The sequence below is a fragment of the Manis pentadactyla genome, chromosome 16 (genome assembly GCF_030020395.1).
Source record: "Manis pentadactyla isolate mManPen7 chromosome 16, mManPen7.hap1, whole genome shotgun sequence".
NCBI classification, from domain to species: Eukaryota; Metazoa; Chordata; class Mammalia; order Pholidota; family Manidae; genus Manis; species Manis pentadactyla.
This window is the reverse complement of record NC_080034.1, coordinates 26,558,596-26,574,412: the sequence shown is the minus strand read 5'-3', so window position 1 is coordinate 26,574,412 and position 15,817 is coordinate 26,558,596. Positions and strand designations below refer to the sequence as shown.

The 15,817-nt window shown below is 47.9% G+C and overlaps 1 protein-coding gene across 2 annotated transcripts in view; it reads left to right on the top strand.

The window, feature by feature from the left end:
* RUNX2 (RUNX family transcription factor 2) overlaps positions 1–15,048 on the top strand; it is a 306,364-nt gene extending 291,316 nt beyond the window's left edge. For both annotated transcript variants that reach the window (XM_057494090.1, XM_057494091.1), the window contains one exon: positions 14,424–15,048. In XM_057494090.1, coding sequence (XP_057350073.1) covers positions 14,424–15,010 — 587 coding nt within the window. In that variant the 3' untranslated portion in view covers positions 15,011–15,048. The remainder of the gene's footprint in view (positions 1–14,423) is intronic.
* Positions 15,049–15,817: the final 769 nt, after the last annotated feature.

The following is a 15,817-nucleotide window of genomic DNA, read 5'->3' as shown; positions in this document are numbered from 1 at the left end:
GTGGGCAGGTGCCTGCTCGGGCGGGCGGCAGGCCTCTGCCTCTGCAGCAGCCCCCCTAGGCACCAGGCTCCGTGTCAGCGGCACATTCAGTACCTTGTTTCGGCTACCGGGCTGAGAAGTAGAAACAAACTTCATAGCCAAGGGCTCAGAGTCAAATTTGTTTTAAAATATATGGTGTGTTAAAAGCAGAAGGTGTAAGTGGGGAGCAGAGGCAAAGTAGAGGCAGGGATGAGAGACAAAGAGAAAATACCAAGGCGGGGGTGGCTCCATCTCCAAACCAGCTGCCTCCTATTCTGGCAACGTGCAGTGGGAGGGAAACGGTTTTGGCTGCCTTTAGGAAAAAAGTAGAAATAGAAGAGTCTTTTAACAGGTAAGGAAAAGCAGGCCAAGGAATTACTTGAAGGCTTTCTGAGGACCTCGTCGTTCACGGTGCACGTTCCAAATAATGTAAGACCTTGGAGGGCAGAGACAGGAAATATGACAAGTAAGCATAATTCTAGTCTGGAATATTTTTGTTTTCTCCTATAACTTCTTTAATCTGAGGACCTTATAACACTTCACAGATTTGCAATAATTAAACCTCATTCTTACCCCTGGGAGGGAGGACTGTTGGTCTGCTCATTTTATGCAGAGGTGAACTCCTGCGTGGATGGTTTGAAGGGAAATGCTTCCAGAGCCTGCCGGTAGGAGAGGCCTGCGTGGTGCTCGGAGAGACCCCAGGGTCCAACAGGCGGTACCTCGTCCCTCTTGGCAGGCCTACCCTGGTGGCCTGCACCTCAACAAACAAATGGCAAACGTTGGTAAATGGTCAGCTAGGAAAAGGAAAAGTTCTGTGAGTTCAAAAAATATATATATATGTATGTTTAAAAATTATAATAAAGGAAATTTGAAATAATAAATATATATATTATATAATAAATATTTAGAAACAGTTTAACAATCATAGTTTGCTAAGATATGATTCCTTTTTACCTGATGGCTTCATTTTATTCTCTTGTTTTGCCTTCATAAGTAAGTGAAAAGGCAGCAATTCAGAAAATGGTTTTTTTTCTTTTTCAGTGGTGGTGAGATACAGGAAGGGAGCAGGGATGGGGGAAGAGAATTCCAGAAGGGGGTTGGAGAAGAGGGAAAGTACCCTCTTCATCTTGGTCGAAAGTGCCCCAGAAAATATTTATCTTACGTTTACCTCAGAACAACAGGGGGTTTACGAGCTCTGTGAACTGAGCTTTTGCTTCAGATTGGGATTTTCCTTCCTGAGTTTGGCTCTCCCTCAGGGTCTTGGGCGGAAAGGGTGTGAAGGGGGCCACGTGGGCAGGGGGACATTAGGGCATGGCAGGGGTGGGGGGATCATTTTCATCAGCGCCTCTCCCTGGGTGTCTGCCCTCCATTTTCTGCATTGGAAAGAGGAATGAAGACAATTGTCCCTAAACTCACAAGGGCTTTAGAAATTCTGTGCTCTATTTATAAAACGCTTTCCTCTTCTTTGGTCCCACGGTGGTATGTTCATGTGCCCAAATGATGATAATATTGACAGTTTTCTGCTGTTTGCTTAGCGTCTGACAGTCTGCAAAATGCTTCTATGTATGTTCCCAACAACTCCGTGTGAGGCCAGACTCCACAGTTAGCTGTCTCCATTTTATACTCTGTCCTCCCCACATTCCTCCCCACATTCCCAGCTCCCCGTGATCCCAGGATCTTTTTAAGGATGCCATTGATCCAAGCTCTTTCCCCAAACTCTTGCAGTAATTATAAACCATCACTAGCAGAAACTGGTTGGAGCTGGTCTCCACTAGCAAATGATATCCAGTCCTGGAGTCAGACATTCACATGTGGGATTGTAATTAACCTGCTTTGTTTGACTATTTCAGATTGGTTATCAGCATTAATAAAATTGAACCGATAATCCTACCTACCTACCTCAGCCAGGGTCCCTGGACATTTCAGTGACAGACTAAGTTCCCAGACCTTGTCAGGACATTGTAGATCTGAGCAATGCCCATCCTCTCTTCTCCATTCTTCTTCTCGTGCCCCCTCCCATTCTCTAAATACCCAAAATATAAAGATCAAATAAATCATACAAGAGAGCTTAATTATGAAATGAGGCGAACTGAATAAAGATCTTTGTCTACTTTTGGAGAACATTAATATCCTGAATAAATGTGGTGTAAATATAGTTCCCTGATCCCCTCTAATTTGGGGGTATATGGAGGGAGGGAAAGTTTGGGGGGGATGAAGGGCCTTATGGATTTTCGTCCTCAATTACTCAGCAGGGAGATGCTTTTCATGGGGTTCCAGATGGCAGGGGGAGAGCTGTGGCAAGTCACACCAGGGGTCACAGTGCAGCACATTGACTCACGGCCAGATCTTGAGAAAAATTCACAGAAGTCAGGAAATTCCCGGAGCATGCTCTCATTTCACCCTCAGCTGACCCTCCAGTGAGAGCATAGGTAGGGTCTGTCTGGTGTACACTTCTAAAAAGGAAAAATCAAAGTACTTCTGTGGCTTCTGCATGCCTGTGTCAGGCAGGGTCCTAACAGGCCTAGCTGAAAATGCAGAATCAGCTTCAAGCCCCAGTGTCCTGGGGTAGCCAGCTCTGATATGTCTGTTCCCTCTGGACTGTTATTTTTGCATAAGTCCTCCTCTCCCACCCTTGGCTTTGTTTCCCCTTGGCGAGCAGCATCTTTCCTTTTGGGCAAAGAAAGATGCCCATGACCTTGCCTTCCAATGGAGAGGGCCAAATTTAGAGTTGGGGTTGCTCGTTTGAGCTTTGTATATAATTGAGCCTGGCACAAAGGGTTATCATTAGGAGGAATGGCATGAAATGAAGAAAAGGGAAAGCTCAGACTCAAATTAGAAAAGACTTTCTGAGGAAAGACCCAGTGGCAAAGCTGGGAGGTCTAATCTCTGAATTCTTTGAACAGGACTAGGTATTAAAAGTGGCTGGATGGGGCAATGAGAGAACCCAATATGTCCCTGCCATCACTTAAGCTCATTTGTGCCTAAGTGCAGGGGGTGGAGGGGTGATAATAAGTGGCAGCAGACACCAGAGGCATCAGTTGTTACTCCACTGGTTCAAAGCCAGGGTCTGCTCCCAGGGCTGCAGAGATTGCCAAGAGAAACAGGGCCGCGGCTTCTGACACAAGGTGACAGATGTTTACCTAGTGTGTTCAGAGCTGGGCATTGTCACCTTTTTCCAAATGACAACGGAGGGTCCCAGAGGATCCTGAACCCCTTCCTCTGCTCTGCGACTGACCTGGGAACACCCTTGTCTAGAACCTTGCTGCTACTGCCTCGGGCAATGGGGCCATGGCCCCATGCCGCTGTCCAGGGGGGGCACCCCACTGCCGCCTTCCTCAGTGTGGCCTGCAGCTGGGCAAGGGGGCACCCGGAACAAGCCAGGGAGGCATCTTCTCTGAGGTGCCGTCCTGGCTGAGCTGCTGAGCGGACATGAGTGCGTCCACCTGCCCCACCCCAGAGGTCCTGACGCCGGTGGTGTGAGGAGGGCCCCGCGCGGCGGGCACAGCGCTGCTCCAGCCCCGCTGTCCCGGCTGTTGATTCGCGCTGGCGGCGCTGGCAGCGCGGGGCTCCAGTTGTTCCCCCAGGCCCCCTGCCAGACTGTCTGTCCTCCCCACATTCCTCCCCACATTCCCAGCTCCCTGTGACCCCAGGTTCTAATATTCTTGGGTTTGTTCAGACTACCCAGCTGGCTCTGCCTAGGGCTTCCTGGCCTTGTTAAAACCAAAATGCCGTCTTTTACAACCCAGCTCTTTCCATCAAGTTCATCAAGCAGCCCGCGTTTTTACAAGCGAGATGGCCCCTTTGCTGAGCTCTTCCGGGGGCAGCGGGTGGGCGGGCAGGGGGCCTGCCCTTCAGCAGGGTCTGCTCTGTGTCATGTTATTGTTATTTTTTAAATGACAGTGTTAAAAAATGAAGTTCAAAGGTGAGTGACCCTCCAGGAGGAACGATTAAATGGGTTGATTCGGGAACTGTTCAACCCTGGAGGCATAGCTGAGGAACATAATCTATTTTGAACTTTTCTTCAGGAGCCAGAGTGGTTATGGTGAAGGAATAGCTTCTTCTTTCTGTCTTCCCCTTTCTCCGCACTACAGAAGTATTCATGCCAAGGAATATACAGGTTATATAAATGTCTTTTCAAAAAATCACATGAAGATGCTATATATAGTCACATGTCTCCTTCCAAATGGGTGTGTTCACAGAGACAGAGATATACTTCACACCCTATATGTAAAAAACATCCAATTTAGAAATTGGCAGGGCAGCCCTGCCTGACTGAGTAGAAAAGCTTGGCTCAGGGCTTAACAAACAATTCCATAAAACCCATGCTTGCTTTTATTGAATGGTGATGCATGAAAGTCACAGGGTGGCCAACTGGAACGATGGCAGGAGCCAACATTCACAGTATTGTCCACAAGGGGTGGCAGGGAAGTTTCTTTTTGCTGAAATTCAGTCTATTCCAAGGAAAAAACATTGCTTCTAATACTAGTTGGCTGGACTTCAGTCTTGTGCTTCTTTCTGCTGTATTATCATTTCGCTCCTTTAATGTCCAAGAGGCTAGTTTTATATTTGGTCTTCTTGCCTCCAGTTCTGCCGACTGCCAGAGTAATCTTTTAAAATGCAAGTCAAATCTATAACTCTCATACTTAAAACCCTGCAGTGGCTCTCCATTGCCTGCTGAAGTTCAAATTCCTTAGCTTAGCAGATGAGCTCCTCAGCCATCTATCTGTCCTTGTTACCTTTTAAGCCATTTCATTCAAGTCTCCAAGCCCTGTGCACCTTACACTCCAGCTGTTTCAAACAGCCTTCAGGCTGCAATCTCCTGTACCTCATGCATCTGCACATTTAATTGCCTCCACCTGGAGTGCCCTGGGGATATGAGCAGGACAGTGATAGCATCTGCTGCATAGGGCAAGGGGGACAGAAACTGGATGCAGTGGGGTTGGGATAGTACTTACAACTAGGCTGTCTAGAAAAGGCCTCTTGAGAAGGTAGGTAACTGAGCAAAGGCTGAAGAGGTGAGGGAGTGAGTCATGCAGATAGCCAAGGGAGGAGCCTTCCAGGCATAATGGACTGCAAGTGCAAAGGTCTTGAGGTGGGAATGTGCCTAATACCTTCAAGGAATAGTTGGAGCAGAATGAATGAGGAAGGGAAATGTGGAGCATCCTCAGTAGCCTGACTGAGGATCACTCAGCTCTTGAACTGAAGCAATTCACACCTTTTTTCTGTGGCCATTGGTGCTGGTGAGACTGTGTGACTCTGGGAGCCAGAGCCTGGCTGTGAAGTGCTGGGGGCGGTCAAATCACTTTGCTTATGAAAGCAGGATCCTACTTTGGGATCTAAAAGTGGATTCTCAAAATGTCAGGCTCAAGACTTCACTTTCTTCCAGCCTATGTCCACATAGTCTCAACAAAGCTATTTTAGAATATTTCACCCCGGTGACTGAAAAAGGAAACATCTTCAATGATGCATTTATGTTTAGGTCCAGGACTGGGCAAGTGATCTGCATCCTTAGGGGCCTTTTAGGGGCCTTTAACCCACATCTGATCTATAATGTGTCCAACTACAATTTATGTTATCAGTTCTACCCATTCCTCTTTTACAAACAGTCCCGGAAATGTCACAGACAGACCTCTCAAGTGTTTGGAGAGCATTGTGAATTAAGGTGTCACACCTTCCCCCACCCATTTTTTTTCTATTGTGGTAAAGTACATACAGTGTAACATTTACCATTTCAACCATTTTTATGTGTACAGTTCTGTGGCATTAACAACCTTCACACTGGTGGTTGATGACCACCACCATTCCTCTCCAGAACATGCTCACTCCACCGGACTGGAGCTCTGCACCCATTAAATACAACTCTCCACTCCTTCCCCTCAGCTGTTGACAGCTGCCATTCTCCTTTCCATCTCTGTGAATTTGAATACCCCCAGAAACTTTACAAGAGGAACTGTCTAATATTTTGTGTATTGGCTTTTGTGACTGGCTTGTTTCACTTTGCATAATGTCTTCAAGTTTCATCCATATAGCATGTGTCAAAATGTCCTTCCTTTTTAAGGCTGAATAAATAGTCCTTTGCGCTTACATGTGCATGCATGAGTGTGTGTGTGTGTGTGTTGTTTATCCATTGATCCATGGACACTTGGGCTGCTTCTGCCTTTGGGCTATCGTGAATAATGCTGCTATGGACATGGTTATACTGATACTGGCTTTCATTTCCTTTTTTCCCCTTCTCTGAAGGTTCTCTGGATAGGAGCACTTTTTGGCTGCTTGAATCAATCTCTGAGGCTGCCCTTCTTCCTCCTTAGCTACTTTGTTTCATTAGCTCAAATGTTGATGAATACTTAGTAGCTCAGCTTTCACACACTAGGAGGTTAGAGGCTGGCTAATTCACACAGATGTAAAAAGTGCTGACTTTTTCCATGTCACTTCCTGAAAAGTCATAAACATTGCTGGAAATAGAGGTCAAGGATTTCCCCAGGGCTGGACCTTCTGATATTCAGACCATGGCCCCTCAAAGGCTGGGATCAACCATGGGTGGACAGTGTTCTTCCAGAGAGCTAGGGCACATCCTGGCCAGGGCTATGGGGCAGCTCTTGGGAGAGTGTGGTCTGTTGGCTGTAGCAGCGCCTGGATGAAGCCAAGGCTGCTGGACCAGCCCACCCTACTCAGAGGTTACAGACTTCAGGCTTCTTTCTCTGCAGCAGCTGGCCTGAACAGTGCTTGAACAAAAAGGTGCAAATTTATAGTAAAAAATAAATGTACGTTAAAAACGTTGGCACACTTTCAAAATAGAGAAGGCCCAGAGATGAGAGAGAAGGGAATCAACATGCGGGAGCGCCGGCCTGGGAGTCAGGCAGGCACAGATCAGAAGATGGCTCTTGTCAGCCGTGGGCTTTGTCTGAACTACCCAAATTCTGTGAGCCTCAGCTGCTCTATATGCAAATGGGTAGAGGGTCACTGTTGGGATGAAACGGGGAAACAAAATGGGAACAAAAAAAATTAAATATGATAACTGCTTTTGTTGAGTAACCCTGGCTGCATATTAGGATTATAATTACCTGGAGGGCTTTTAAAACATAGGATGCCTGGGCACCATCCCCAGAGATCCTGGTTTAATTGGTGAGGGCCATCAGTAGTGTTTATAGAGCTTCCGGGCTGTATCTTAATAGGCTGTCAAGGGGGCAAATCACAGTCCTAGAGTGTAACCAACCCTCCAAAAATGTTAGCTCTCCTCCGGGGCCCTCTCAGGCCTGCAAAATCTCCACAAAGTGCATGACCTCCTTCACACCGAATTGCCCTCAGCATCAGCAGCCTTGACTCATAGTCCAGCTCTGTGACAATGAGCAGGGCACTTAACATAGCTGAGCCTCAGTTTCCCTAACAGTGAATAGGATTGAGAACAGAATCCATTACACACTTTTCCATATAGATTGGAAGAGATAAAAGCATGTGACTTGGAGATAGTAAGCACTCAGTGAATGCTGGCTCTTACTGCGAACATGGTCAGTGGTAATGCTCCGCCACAGCCAACCCTTCTCAGCCCCTCCAGAGAAACTCTCCTCCTGTCCCCTGCCGGGGCTGTCCAACTCCTGCTCTCCTGCTGAGCCACGTTCCTGGGAGATGCCTGGTGAGAACTTGAGATCAGATTGAGTCAGAGGTATTTGTCGACTTGACTCACCAGGTTTTAAAACCAGAAGATTGCCCTGTAGGTCTCATGACTTTTCTGGAAAATAAAAGAAGTGAATATTATTGGGTTGAGTTCATCAGACACTCGCCTTCCCTTTGGTGTGCGGGGTGTCCAAAAAGGAGCAGGGGGTGACCCAGCCAAATCTGAACCATCAAAGGCAAGGGTCTGGCTACAGTGATGAAAGAGGTTGCTTCTTCCGCAGACAGTTTTTGGCCTCTTCCAACAGACTTCTGTTTCTCCAGTCCCCCAAGGCTACCCAGTTTCTCCTCCCAGCACCCAGCTCTTGGGAAAATGTTCCTGAGGGCAGCCTTTAGTGAGGTGTGTCAGCGCTGAGCTATGCTGGAGGGCTGGGTGTGGGCTGGGAAGGGGCCACCCAGACTCCAGAGAACAAGAAAGGGAAAGCTCCTCATCTGAAGCTAGAATTTCTGGAAACTTGCTCTGAGTCAGCAGTCAGGTAGTGCACCCATTTCTCTGATGTCTCCTTTTCCCCACCAGCAGGCATCCCTGCTGATAGAAGTCCTAACGTTTTCATGTTCCAGTCATCCCTAGAATCTGTCTACTTTTCTGCATCTTCAGAGATGCCATCCTAGCAAAAGCCACTATCATTTTGTAATTTCTCACCTGCAACAGCAATCTCCTAACTGGTCCCCCATTCTTACTCTGTCTATCCCCTGCCCAAAGCAGATAGGGGAACTTTTCAAAATATAAAACCGATCATATCACACACATACCTTTATGCCTGAAGCTTTTCCAAAGCTTTCCCTTGCTCTTAGGATAATGTAAAACTTCTTAACAAGTTTAACAAGGCCCTATGTATCAGGATTTAGTTGGCTGTGAGTGATAGAAAACCCAGTTTAATAGGGATTTAGATAGGATTTTACTTTCTCATATGCCAAGTCCACAGTTGAATTGGCTAGGATAGGATGGGCACAGCAGTTCCTCAAAGTTATCAGGGACTAAGTGCTCTGCTCTGTCGTCATCATATGGTTTCTACCTCATGGCCCAATAGGGCAGCTTGAGCATCAGCCATTGCAACTAAATCCTAGGCATAGGAAGGAGGCATTACACAGAACACTTCTACCGGCATCTTTCTGCTCAGAATTTAGTTACATGGCTACAGCTAGTTGGAAGACAGGATAGAAAATTCACTCTTTATTCTAAATGGTCATGGACCAGCTAAAAAGAAGGAAGAAGAGGAGAATGGATATCGGGTGGTCACAATGGTGGTGTGCATCACACACTGTATCTCCTGACTCCTACTCTCCTCTTAAGCTTCAATTCACCTTTTCTAGCTCTCTCCACTTGTGTCAGAGTGGCTTTCTCTCAGTCTCACATATTTGCAATACTTCCTCCTGCCACAGGCTCTTGTTCATGCTTCAACATTCTCTCCTCTTCCTACTTAACTACTCATCCTTGAGAATTCTGTTCAAGCAGCATCTCCTCAGGGAATCTTCCTTGCTTAGGTCAAACCCTCTTATTTTAGATGCTTAGCATGTGGATTGTATCACTGCTGCAATTACACATTTGTTTGTGCAATTATTTGATTATTTTCTGCCCCCAGAATGAGGTCAGGATTTAGGTCTGGCTTTGCACACTGTGAAGCATTCTGTTGGGCATATTGTAGGTGCTCAATAAATATTTGTTGAATGAATTAATGAATAAATTTAGCTATTACCTAATATACATTTTTTAAAAAGGCTAAGACACAGCAAATAATTTTCCAAGTGGTAGAGGGTGGCCCCAGGAGGGCTGGGAGATGCAGTAGAGCCAGAGGGGAGTTCTAAATGATTCATTCAGATCGAGTATGCTGTTGGGTGTGGCAAAGAAAACACTGACCTGGATCTCAGGAGACCCATTTTCTAATCTCAGCTCAACCGCCTAGAAGCACCACTGCCTGGAGGCAGAAGTTGTCAGGTGCTGATATAGTTGGAAGGCAAAGCCGATAAACCATTGCTGGCAGATTGGATGTGGGGCATGAAGTAAAAAGAGGCATCAGGGATTAGTCCTGGGTATTGGTTGAACAAACTGAAGGTCATTTGCGAAGAAGGGGAAGACAGTGAAAGGAGCAGATTTTAGGGAGATGGTCTGAAGGGCTTATTTGCAAATGAATTGCAGGTTCCCATAGCCAGCTACACACTTCAACTCTTCCAAAGGCATTCCCCAGAGAAAGCCTAAGCTTCAGGCTGGCAGGAGTGGAGTCAATGGAGGTGACAGGGAACGCCGAGTGCATGCAGAAAAGAGAAAAGCTCAGACTTTCAAGGTTCATAGTTGCCAAGAAATGATTCAGCCTGGCTCAGCAATAAGGTTGAAAAGAAAGTGGTCAGAAGACTTGACCTGCCTTGGTAGGAAGCCTTCGCTTTCTGCTGAAGGTCAGTGACCAGTGAGTAGGGAAGACATATGCACATGTGGTCAGTGCAGAAATCTTTGAAAATTCAGAAAAGTATAACCTCTTCACATGTCTAACATCCCCATGTATTTTCTCCCAATCTCTATTTTACACATTTTTAATAAACAATTGAACTCATCCACATAACATGACTTGGCAATTTCCTTTCCTCACCAAACAGTGGAAACACGATTCTAAATTGCTTTCTGAAGGTGATATACTGACCTACTCTACTATAATGTGTTAGAATACCTCTCTCCTGGCAATCTTGTCAGCAAGGAGTACGGGCATAAGAATACTTAAGAAATTTTACAAGTAAAGAATAGCAATTTATTATTCATAATTCATAATTATTTTAATTCATAATTTATTGTTATTTTAATTTGCAATTATTTTGTTTCCAGAGAGAGAGGGAACATGTGTCAAATGCTTATTAGCTATATATGTTTTTCAAAGCTGGCTTTTGCAGAGGGATTTCTGGGATGGTTGTAGGAATCTCTGAAATTCAGTCAAACCTCATCTTTCCCACCTCAGGAAGTAGCATAGCCCCCAAATGGTTGTATGTATTAGGAAGATGGGGGTAGCAACATGGAGAGGAAGGCATGCCAGTGGGCAAATTGGACTTAATCGTTGGGTGACCCTGGTTCACAAGCCAGCCTCTAGTACACCTTTGGTTTTAAAAGTTTTTTTATTGAAATACAATTTTTTCTGATGTCCTTTAAATATTTTTTTTGAATTAAAACATTTTTTATTGAAATGTAAATAATTTTTTAAATTTTTAATTGAAATACAGTTGACATAAATTATAATTGTTTTAGGGTCAACACAATGTTTGACATGTATGCATTACAAAATGCTTGCCATAGTGAGTGTAGTTACCATCTGTCACCACCCCACATTGCTACAATATTACTGACTTCTAGCACACCTTTGTGAGGATGAGGCTCCAAGTGTTACAGCAAACCTGTGCTAACTAAACAGCTGATGTCTGCTGTGCAGCAATTTTTGATATCTGCCCCAAGCTGATGCACCAGATGGGTTTGGTATCTGCTGGGAGGCAAGAGCCAATGGCCCTGACTGCTCCTGACCAGACTCTGTCTGGTTCGGCTGTGTCTCCAGAGCCTGGTACAGCACCTGGCATGCAAGGGTTCTTGGTACTCATTTGCTCCATGACTGACTGATCAGAGACTGAATGGATGACTAGGAGATGAGACTCCGTGCTCCTCGCTTTTCTCTGCTCTAGTCTCAGCTGTGTCACTAAACTGCAAGCCCCTTTCTCTCAATGGTCCTCTTCTCCACATCTCAAGTAGTTAACCCGAACCATAACAAAGATGCCTTCTAACTTGGAAAGTCTGTGAAAACACCGAACCTTTTTGGCTTTGGCTTCCTTGTTCAGAAACAGGATGAAAATGTTGATCTTCCATAAGGTGTCCAGATAAGGGACATCCAGTTAAATTTGAATATCAGTAAACAAGGAATTTATTTAGTGTAAGTATGTTCCAAATATTGCATGGCCTCCATAAATAACTGAAGCACTGAGTGAAATAACAGCATACAGCTGCACCAGTTTATGCATTTGGAGTTGAGTTTCCGGACTGATGATGATTATACAGGTTCAATCAACAAGTGTTTATTGAGCATCTACTAAAGGTCAATCGCTGTTTACACCCTGGTGGCACAGCAGAGAATGACATAAGCACTATCCCTGTTTTCACAGGACTTACATTCCAGTTTACAAGAAATAAATAAAATGTCAGGTGGTCATAATGCCTGGAAATCTAACAAAGCAGGCTAAGGGTCAGAGACCATGTGAATGGGTGAAGGAGTATGATTAACTCCACCCTCTGAACCTGAAAAGGCTCCAACATCCCCAAAGAGCTGTGCTTGTCACAAGACCCTGATAGTATTTTGTAGCAATCACTGAAGCTACACAAAATTGATGTCACTGATTCAAAATTGATGTCACACATCAGGGATAAAATGATAAGTCACTTGAGTGGAAGAGAACTATAAATGATTTAGCCCAGATTTTAGCTGAGCTGGGGCTGTAACTAAGTTTCCTGACATCCAGGAGAAGGTTCTGGAAGGTGATGTACTTGTTAAAAAGGTGCTTCTGTTTTTATTTCTATGTGCCAGTCAGGGTGGATTGAGTCCTGACAATTCAACGTGTTTTGAAGTTTTAGCTGAAACATCAGGGAAGGCTTTCCTCTTTAAGAAATCTTCAGCCCTCCCTAAGCCAGTGCTCTTTGGCTCAAGACTTTGCCAGAGACAATCAGACTAATGGTGGGAGAGGACAGCTCTTTCATTCCCCTGACAGCCAAGAGAGTCATCAGCATCAGTACTGTTACAATCTTCATGGTCACATTAGGCTTCCAGTTGCTCCTGTATCCCTGGATATTCCAGTTTCTGTGGTCACGAACCCTATGTTTTACTGCCAAACTTGTATATTTGGACTACACCTTTGGTATGCAAAATGTAGTCCCAGACCTAGCAGCATTCACATCACCTGGGAGCTGGCTAGAAATGCAGAGTCCCGGGCCCCTCCCCTGACCTACTGAATCACAACCTGCCTTTAACAATGTCCCAGGGGGCATGGCACGCACCTACCATTTAGGAAACACTGTGCTAGAACATTCTGTGTGCTTGCCTCTATTTCATTTTTCACATTAGACTTCTGATTGACCACAAAGGTCTCTTGTCTGCTATGAGAGTTGGATATGTGAAGCTCATTACCATCTTTTCCAAGTAACACCAGCTTGTAGAGTTCTCTTTTACCATTTTCAGCTTACAGGAGTTATATACTTAGAAGTGTCTGTGATCCTTGGTATCCAAAAGAGCGTTACAGAAACCTGAAGAAATTAAGTTTTGGTAGAGGAGAGGCAGTTCTGTGGGGAAAAAAAATAAAGTACTGGTGAAATTTCCATCAGATAAATTTTTAGGTACAGTGGTAGCTTCTCCTCAAATGTTGTCTGTCCCCCAAGAAACAACTGCCTCTCTGGTCCATCAGACATAATTCCCAACCACTCAAACTGGATGTCCAAACATCTGGGGCCTTTGAGCCCTGTGGGAACATTGTTGCATGCTGAAGTCAGGATGGATGAGGAACAAGCTCTCAGCAGATGATTAGGGCTTCTCTGAGTCTCAGCCAGACGCAGATGAAGGAACAGCTCACCCATGACCAGCTGGGAGGGCACACACGTTCACATGCAATGGGGGATGTGCTTGCTCACTGGCTTTCATCATGTCACCGCCCCCCGCCCCCCCCCAAGATAACAGGCTGACGTAATTGAGCAAGTTCTGTCTTTGAAGGGCAGGGCGTGAAGGTGGGCTCCCAGACAGACAATGCAGAAAGCCAAAGGCGGACACTTTAGCTGGGATTGGGAGCGAGACTTCAGAGACTTGGCTCCAGCAAAATTCAGAACTGCTTCCAGGAGGCACCCAGACCATCTCCCCCAAGGCAGCCAACAGGGTGGCTGAGAGAGCTGAGTTAAGGTCGTTCGCATTGATGTGGATCCTTTGATCTGAGGTTGGTAAACCCTGTTACCATACCCAGTCACACAGCGCTGCCACCCACTTTCTACCTAGAGGCACAGGGATTTGGAGCACCAACAAAGGTCGGTTTGCAGAGTACTCCCAGATCTTTGAGAGCAGCCCGCTGGGACCTGAAATCAGGGCTTGCAGAGGACTTTAGAAGTCAGACTGATCAGTCCTGGAAGTGTCCTGGGGCCTCCCTGGGCCCAGCCTGCTGTGCAGATGGGGGAAATAACACAGTCCCTGAGGTGGATGAGGCTGGCCCTAGGTTGCACAGCATTTTCTGGCAGAGCGAGAATCGCACTGTCTCTGCTTTCCAGCCCCAGAGTCTTTCAGCTCCTCCCTGAGATCCTGGCTTTGCTGGGACAGCGGAGGGCACCATCTGTTTAACATGCCTCTGCTTCTGAGAGTAGTGGGGAAGGGCCCTCCTTTCTGCCATCACCTGCTGTCCTCGGCAAGGCTGCCTCCAAAGGCTGCAGCTCTCCCCGGCCCGGGCCTGGATGGGGTGTCACCTCTCTAGACCTCAGTGGAGATCCTCACCCACCAGGATGCCTTGCTGGACTCCATGACCTTCCCTCTCTGCCCTTGGATTCCTGCTTGCCCCTCATGCTTCCCACTTTGTTCTCAATACACGACCCCTTCATGTAACCCACTCCCTCTTACTAGATTGCACGTCTGGGGTAGGAAGTACATTTCCACCTTCCTTCTCAGTTCCTGTACACCCAGCGTGGAGCGGGGCACACAGGTGACACACACCCACGGTGCCTGAGTGACGCTCTCTCCTTTCCTTCTTGACAGATTCAGAGCCCAGTACGTCGGACTCCCAGTCTTCGACCACCTTGTTCCTCTCCTCGGAGGAGCCGGGCCCCTCCAGCGCCGCGCTGCCGTCCCCCGCGTCCTCGTGCGAGCCCCGGGCCTTTTCCCCGGGCCCCTCGGTGCTGCCCCCGCTGCTCCCCGCGGCCGCTGCGCCCCCCGGCCCCTGCGCTCCTCGGCGTGCGGGCCTCCACTCGGTCGTCGTCGCCTCCCCGGAGGCGGCCCCGCGCCCCGCCGACCGGCCGCCCGGCTGCCCCGCGGCCACCCCTCCGGGCGTCCGGGCCGAGGAGCGGGAGCGGCCGGCGGCCGCCCTGGGCCCCGAGAGGGGCCGCGCCCCGCGCCCCGGCGCTGCGGGCGGGGAGGGGCGCGCGCAGGACGCGGACCGCTCGCCGCCGCCCAGCGCCCGGCCCGCCGCCCCCGCGAGCTGGGAAGCCAGCGTCGGGGACATCCTGGCGGAGCTGCGGACGATGAACGGCCACCTGGGCGTCATAGCGAGGGCCCTCAGCAGCCTGGCCTCGGCCCTGGGGCCCCCGCTGCAGCCCGCGCCCGGCGCCCCCGCCGCCGGCCGCTGAGTCCGCGCCGCGCCGTGCGGCCCTGCCGCGCTCGGGGAGGGGGCCGCGCCTGCGGGGCGGCCGGGGGCCGGGAGAACAGCGGAGGAGAGGCCGACCCCGCTCCCCTGCTGGGGGGAAGGGCCCTCCGGGCCTTTCCGTCCGAAATGTCGGTGCTTCCCACACTCGGTCAGTGAGAGGCTCTTCCTCGGCGCCCTCCACGGCCGCCCCTCCCGTGGGCTCGCGCGGCCCCTCACTGTCCTTGGCTGGCTTTGGCCTTGAGCGCCAGCCGGAGCCTCCAGGCGCCGGTGGGACCCTGGGAAAGGTGCGCCATCCGTTCATATACCACGCCCGTGACTTCGAGTAACGCGGAGGGAAGCCAAGTGCAGTGCGTGTCACAAAAGCAGTAGTTCAAGGGCAGCTCCAGAGCTCCTCTCTGGAGTCATTGGCCCATCGGATCTCTGGTGACTTTGACCGGTTTCTTTTAAAGAACATGTTTTCGAAAGATAGATTTATTTTTTTTCTTATTATAACCACATTTCAAGAATTTTGGACAAGTGAGAAGTGAAAAGATTTGATGGACTTGGAAAGCGGGGTGGGGGGGGTATTTAAGTCGTTCTTATGAATAAAAAAGTATTTTGTTTAATAAACAAAAACGTTGTATGTACTTTCTGGGTGTTGGCCTCTTTATGCCACATTTCTTCCTTTGCGTGGCCCTTGCTTTTTCTGTTTTTAGTCACTTGTCTGAGCCGTCCTTTACTATTTGAGTCTTATTTCAACTTTTCTTGTGCTTGGGAAGAATAAACATCAACGGTTCTCACAACTGTCGTC